Consider the following 7410-nt stretch of genomic DNA (forward strand, 5'->3'; position numbering starts at 1 on the left):
TTTGCGAATATAGGCATCCTTGCCGGGGGTGGAGGATACCACGGTCTGGTGGTTGTAGTCCCATGCATTGTATTCATACTTTCCGAATTAAAATTGGCCAATAATCCGTACGCAGGTATGTCAAAGTACAGAGAATTGCAGGTCCTTGAAAAAATCGTCAATGCTGTTATTCGCGACCGGACATTCGCAACCTATGGCTACTTCTTCCCCCTTACACAGTTGTCTTCGTGCTTCCTAGCGATCAAACTTTGGCATGATCCAGATGCAAATATGTTTAGAATAGGTTTGTTCGTCGCTGCATACTTTGCCGCGGTAACGTTGAGTCTTATAGCGTTTTCCGTGGCGGGAAATGTTATCCTGTTGAGTGGAGGTTGGATTGCCAAATACAAGGGAAAAAACAGATCGGTTCTGGATAAGAGAGTTGGCAGGTCTTTAGCACCGTTAAGAATCCAGTTTGGGACAAATTTTGTGGAACCCCTGACCCCACTGGTGATTCAGGAATTCTGTATTCGGCAGACAACTTCGCTCCTCCTTTTATCGCGATGAAGAAAAAGTTCATGATACGGAGGTATAAATAATTGATTCATTTCACATCTGGAGTGAATGCAAAATTAAATGCACATAATTTGAGTACGATTTTAATTCAACACAATTATAATTTTGTGAATTAAAGCAGATTAAGGTTCATCTTACACCATTTAAACCGCACATGGTAGCGTGTTGCCCCAAACCCCTCAAAAAAGTGTACTGTTCCGCCCAAAATTTGAGGGAAACTCAAAGAGCAACGTTATTTGTAGTTTTACGTCATTTCGGACGGGCTGAGTTTTGTGTCCTCCCAAGACCGGTGAAAATAATAAAAAACGTGAGTTTTACTTCATCACGAGGAAGGGGCAGTTTATTGTCATGCCCAGGACTCATTATTGTTTCTTTATTTCTAGTTTTACGTCATTGCGGACGGGCTGAGTTTTACGTCGTCCCAAGACCCGTCACGATAATAAAAAAACGTGAGTTTTACTTCATCACGAGGAAGGGGCAGTTTATTGTCATGCCCAGGACTCATTATTGTTTCTTTATTTCTAGTTTTACGTCATTGCGGACGGGCTGAGTTTTACGTCGTCCCAAGACCCGTCACGATAATAAAAAACGTGAGTTTTACTTCATCACGAGGAAGGGGCAGTTTATTGTCATGCCCAGGACTCATTATTGTTTTTTTACTCGTAGATTTACGTCGTTCCGGACGATGATCACCGTCAACATATACGAGGCGGGTAGGGGTAGAGGTCGACCGTCCAGCCAGGGTCGCCGGCAACGCCAGCAATGTAGGGAGCAAGTCCCAGGTCGCGGATATGGCAACCACGTCCAGCGAGGTCGCGGGCATGGCGATCACGTCCACCGAGGTCGCGGATATGGCGACCACGTGCACCGAGGTCGCGGGCATGGCGACCACGTCCACCGAGGTCGCGGGCACGGCGACCACGTCCACCGAGGTCGCAGATATGGCGACCACGTCCACCGAGGTCGCGGATATGGCGACCACGTCCAGCGAGGTCGCGGGCATGGCGATCACGTCCACCGAGGTCGCGGATATGGCGACCACGTCCAGCGAGGTCGCGGGCATGGCGATCACGTCCACCGAGGTAGCGGATATGGCGACCACGTGCACCGAGGTCGCGGGCACGGCGACCACGTCCACCGAGGTCGCAGATATGGCGACCACGTCCACCGAGGTCGCGGATATGGCGACCACGTCCAGCGAGGTCGCGGGCATGGCGATCACGTCCACCGAGGTCGCGGATATGGCGGCCACGTCCACCGAGGTCGCGGATATGGCGGCCACGTCCACCGAGGTCGCGGGCATGGCGACCACGTCCACCGAGATCGCGGATATGGCGGCCTCGTCCACCGAGGTCGCGGGTCGGGCCACCAAGAGCACGAAAGCAGTGGGGCGGACCCTGTGCTCATGCAACGTCTTCGGGAATTGGAGAGTGGTGCTCCCCCACGTGAGCTAGAGTCGTGGTTGGAGCAGCGGCCGCGACACCCACCTCCCCAACATCAGCAACAACAACCACAGGATCAGCAACAACAACCACAGGATCAACAACAACAGCCCCCTCCACTTGAAATCAGCAAGGAAGAAGAAGAACGGCTCCTCATGGAATTTTAATTATTGTTATTTTCAATATACATTTTTTGAATAAAGGAGTTAATTTGTTTATATTATTGCTATTTATTACATATCATTATTTATTTCATATTAGTGTTATTTATCGCAGACAGGGCTTTCTAATTATTCACTTTTCTAATTAATTAGCAATTAGTAATTAGTTCCGAAAATTTTGATTTAATTAATTGTTTAATTAGTAATTACTTGTGACAAGCAAATCTAATTAATTACTTCTAATTACTGAATAATTAAATTTACCATATTCATAATTTTTGATGAATTAATTTTACAACATTTAAGCATGGCTGATATCTCGAATAAGTCGTCTTTCAGCGAATGAAAAATGTCGAATTGTTTTGAAATTTATAACAAATTACCAGAGTCCGGTTATGTATGTATTTTAAACTTTTTCAATAATAACCCGATCGGGTTGAAACTTTGGGATATTGTTCCTGGTCAGGCATAGGTCAGACGGTCAAAAAAATGTTTTCACATATTTTACGTATTTTCAGGTTTTGGTACATATAAATATGTTTTAACATATTTCGACGATTTTGCAGAAAATATGCATTTTTTGATACACATAAATATGTTTTTACATATTTCGGCGATTTAAAAAAAAATTATATTATTTTTGATACACATAAATATGTTTTTACATATTTCAGCGATTTTTTCGAAAAAAATATATTCTTTTAGAGAAACCTCAGAAATTCACAATACATAAAAAATTCCAATGATCGTAGAAATAATACCAGAGCAGGTGGAAACCCTGTTAGTTCGTCATTAGGAAATGCGAAAGCTGTTTTTTCGTTTCTGCAGTAAAATAAGTTAAATTTGAAGCAATTTAGAGCGAATTGAAAATATGTTTTGTATACATATTTTGGCGATTTGATTGAACATTTTACATACATATTTCGGGGTTTTTAAGAACATATTTATCCGGACTCTGCAAATTACGCACTACCTTGAGACGGCTGTGGAAATTAGAGGTGACCTTAGTTGTGCCGGTAATCGCTTTATTTGGACAAAATTTACAAGCAGTTGTTACTTTGTAGCTGTCAACTTTTTTAAAGTATACCATATGCCATATATTATCAAACAAGTTTTTAAGCTTCTGCGCAAGGGAGTCCATTATATTCAAAAACATACCAAAAATATATTGCTATCTCGTTGTTTTAATTTAATACAAAGGTTTAAAGTTACAACTACAAGTTTAAAAAAAGCTTTGAAGTTGATAAAGCACGAATATATTTGCAGCCGCCACGAAAATTTTTACGAGCTAAACGAGAAATATGCATTAAAAAATTTTATTTAGAAAAAACAAATTAATTAGTAATTAGTTTGTCGATCATTCTAATTAATTAGTAATTTTAATTAGGTAGTATTCTACTAATTAACTTTAATTAGTAATTAGTAATTAGACAGACAATGCTATTTAATTAGCTAATTAATTGGAAAGGCCTGATCGCAGATCATTATGATTTCTTCTGTAATGGGACAACTTGAAATTTTATGAAAGTTTGAGACGATGAAACAAAAGGGTTTTGAAATAGAAAGACAGTGCACAGGGGCTGGTACCACCTACCTTTATTAGAAAATGAGATTTTTGGGAGAATCTTGCTGGAGTTTCTAAATATCAGCCAACTTATCGACTGGTTGACCCTTATAGTTACGTTTTGTTGTCTCTTGGGTTTTCGAGGGTGCGCTGTTCAGTGCGTTTTTACTCGCTTTCTTCGCGACCGCATCTTTCCTAGATTCAGGGCATCTATAGTTGTTGAAACCCCGTTCAAATCTTGAATCAACAAGCTCTGGTGCTAAATCATTTTCCCAGAAATATTCCATATTTAACTGCATAATCTCCCATAATTTATCAGTGTCATCATTACGGGTGATCCTTTCTAGGTGATACCCAACAGGTGTCCAAACAAAGAAATCACACCACTGACGGTTTGTAACGTATATTTGCATTACTACCTGATAGTAATACGCATTAGAACACTTCAGCCGGAGTTGCCCATCACGGTTTTCAAGGCAGCTTGTTCTTGGCGAAAATATAGGCCAGTCTTTCGGATCTTTATCACGGATAGATGGTGGACATTTTACTTCTAATAAACCGTCTTCGTTGAGCAGTCCATCTGGTGATGCGGCAAAAATGCCATTTTTTGAATATACAAAAAGTCCACACTTTTTTACTGAACCGGGATCCAAGCCTTTTGCTTTCTCATATTGTGTTATGGCATTTACTTCATTATTTTTTCCATACTCCATGAGTGGTATCAATTTTTTAAACACTCGTCTGCCAAAGTGCTTATTTAGCGCGGCTGTGTTATCGGTTTTCCTACCAAGCTTGGTGATTAAATGAGCGTTTGATGCGGTAATTCTCTTCCTTCTCTCCAATTGCCACATTGAATTATCCGACTGGCCTCTAGTTTGCTCTTCGATCTCCTGTTGCTGAGGTTCGGTAACTTGTAAGGATTTCTTGAGCGATCTTATTGCACAAGCTAACACATCATCTGGCAGATCCGGCTTGCTTGGGTTAGTACCGTAGTTGCTATCACCTCTTGCATTACTAGGCACCGGAAATACAATTTTTCGTGCGGCTTTAGGTTTTTTAGCTCGACATCTTTCTCTAACAGAAGCAGCATATTTTTTTCTCCATGGACTAGACGGAGGTTTATTAAAAAGTGTTGTATAGATTTTGGTTGGCCAGTATGAACAATTGTTATAGGAAAACACGGCAGCCAGAATTCTGTGTCTGTATAGTCCTTTCTGACCCAAATTCTTTCGCTTGCCTTCCATGAATTTATTAGCAACTGACATGAAGTTCTCTGACACGTTGCTCGTTTGGTTTTCCATCAAACTATAACTCTCGTTAGCTATTTTCCTAAGAGCTAATTGCAGTGGTTCCCAAAAACTACAGGTCATCATTTTTGCCACTGTGTCCGGTTCAGCTGCTTTAGAAGGATCGCAAAAATACGATTTGCATCTTAAATGACGCCCAAAAATGTGGAATGGAATATTAAGGATATCCTGTTGTAAATCTTTCCAAGAATTAACTGTCTTGTTTTCCATGTAATGTTTTACCGACATTTTAATTGCAATGGGAATGCGATGCAAATGTTTATTTAAATCGCGTCTTTCATTTAGAGATATATTATGAGAATTTTTTCCTGTTATCTTGTTCATAGCTAAAGCCATACATTTTTTTGTTAGGTTCTTGTATAAGTGATTTTTACATTCAATTTTCTTTACTTTAATACCTGGGTATATATTTTCAATGTTTGCATGTACAGAAGAGTCTCCATCGCCAATAAATTTAGTATAAACTAGTCCGTGCTCGCGACTTTCTGAAAACCCTTTTTTTAAAATATCAGACTCCATTGCTGTTGGTGGACCAAACCAATTTTTTGGACAATCATGGTCCCCATTTTCTTCGCGACCTTTATCGCATACAACACAAGTCCTACATCGAGTGTCTGCAAATATTATTTTCTTTGTTTTTATTCCGATTATTACACCAATCCCACAGTTAGCTGAGTATGAGTGACCGTAGCTCCTTTTTGACCATCCACCATCAACACATACTGTTATTGCAGCATATTGAACGCCTTCAACTACAACGAAACTATTTTCTTCTATGGCCAGCTCCTTTTCTCGAGCCAAAGCCTCATTCATTTCTTGCACAAAAGCATCCTCCATTTTGGCCTTGCACTCTTCCTCTGCTTTCTTAAATGTTCTATAGTCTGGAACTGGGAGGTCCATTGTTGTTAGTAATGACGTCGCTGCCGTCAAGCCAACGGGGGAGCACTCACACCCCCATGCAAAACTGTCATTAATCGTAAGTGTATTGCAATCCGAATCGCTAGAAATAACAGCAACCCATCCACAGACACACTTAAACACAAATTCAGTAGATAACCCATTACGTCTTTCCAAATCTAAGGAAACTTCTGCGATCGGGCAAATTGAAGAGTGAGTTGAAATATCAGTAATTCCATTGATTAGACTTTTGAAAGACAAAATTCTTCTTCCGGAAGCATTTTTTACAGAAATGCTTTTTAAATATTCAGGCGATGGATAATTTTGAATTGTCTTCTGTGGTTCAACTGTCAACTCTAAATCAATTCTTCCATCTGATTGAATTGTTCCATCTGATTCAACTATCCCGCCTAATTCAATACTTCCGTTTGGTTCAATTGTCCCTTCAAATTCAATACTTGCTTCTGTTTCAACTGTACGCTGTGGCTCAATTGTCCCCTGTGGTTCAATTGTCCCCTGTGGTTCAACTGTCCCCTGTGGTTCAATTGTCCCCTCTAATGCTCGTGTAGCTTCAATAGTTTTACTTTTTTTTCTATGATTCTCTTTTCGGCTAAGCCTGAACTTTGAGACTTGAGGCATTGCTACAAATAACTAACATACACGATAGACAAAATTCAAAACTAAAATAAACATAAAACTAAATAAATAAAAATACACAAAAAATAGGTAATCTAAATATATAATGATGATGACGACGAAAATCTCAGCCCGTCCGGAACGACGTAAATCTACGAGTAAAAAAACAATAATGAGTCCTGGGCATGACAATAAACTGCCCCTTCCTCGTGATGAAGTAAAACTCACGTTTTTTTATTACCGTGACGGGTCTTGGGACGACGTAAAACTCAGCCCGTCCGCAATGACGTAAAACTAGAAATAAAGAAACTAGAATGAGTCCTGGGCATGACAATAAACTGCCCCTTCCTCGTGATGAAGTAAAACTCACGTTTTTTTATTATCGTGACGGGTCTTGGGACGACGTAAAACTCAGCCCGTCCGCAATGACGTAAAACTAGAAATAAAGAAACAATAATGAGTCCTGGGTATCACAATAAACTGCCCCTTCCTCGTGATGAAGTAAAACTCACGTTTTTTTATTATCGTGACGGGTCTTGGGACGACGTAAAACTCAGCCCGTCCGCAATGACGTAAAACTAGAAATAAAGAAACAATAATGAGTCCTGGGCATGACAATAAACTGCCCCTTCCTCGTGATGAAGTAAAACTCACGTTTTTTATTATTTTCACCGGTCTTGGGAGGACACAAAACTCAGCCCGTCCGAAATGACGTAAAACTACAAATAACGTTGCTCTTTGAGTTTCCCCCTTCCTCGTGATGAAGTAAAACTCACGTATTATGACTTATCCGCCGTGGGCTTGGCAGGGTCAGCTTACCCCAATCTCGACAAAAATTAATAAAAACT

The 7410-nt window shown here is 40.4% G+C and overlaps 1 protein-coding gene and 1 long non-coding RNA gene across 2 annotated transcripts; one reads left to right on the forward strand and one right to left on the reverse strand.

Annotated features, from left to right (window-relative positions):
* Positions 1-1346: 1346 nt before the first annotated feature.
* Positions 1347-2009, forward strand: LOC110861236 (putative GPI-anchored protein pfl2). The gene has a single exon (XM_022110339.1). The coding sequence runs from the start codon at positions 1347-1349 to the stop codon at positions 2007-2009; it is 663 nt and encodes a 220-aa protein (XP_021966031.1).
* Positions 2010-6904: 4895 nt separating this feature from the next.
* Positions 6905-7410, reverse strand: LOC118433021. The gene is made up of 3 exons (XR_004833141.1): positions 7339-7410; positions 7075-7140; positions 6905-6998 (listed from the first exon to the last, which is right to left on the reverse strand). It is a non-coding gene; the product is annotated as an uncharacterized LOC118433021 (long non-coding RNA).

Source organism: Folsomia candida, unplaced genomic scaffold, assembly GCF_002217175.1.
Source record: "Folsomia candida strain VU population unplaced genomic scaffold, ASM221717v1 Fcan01_Sc039, whole genome shotgun sequence".
Taxonomy (NCBI): domain Eukaryota; kingdom Metazoa; phylum Arthropoda; class Collembola; order Entomobryomorpha; family Isotomidae; genus Folsomia; species Folsomia candida.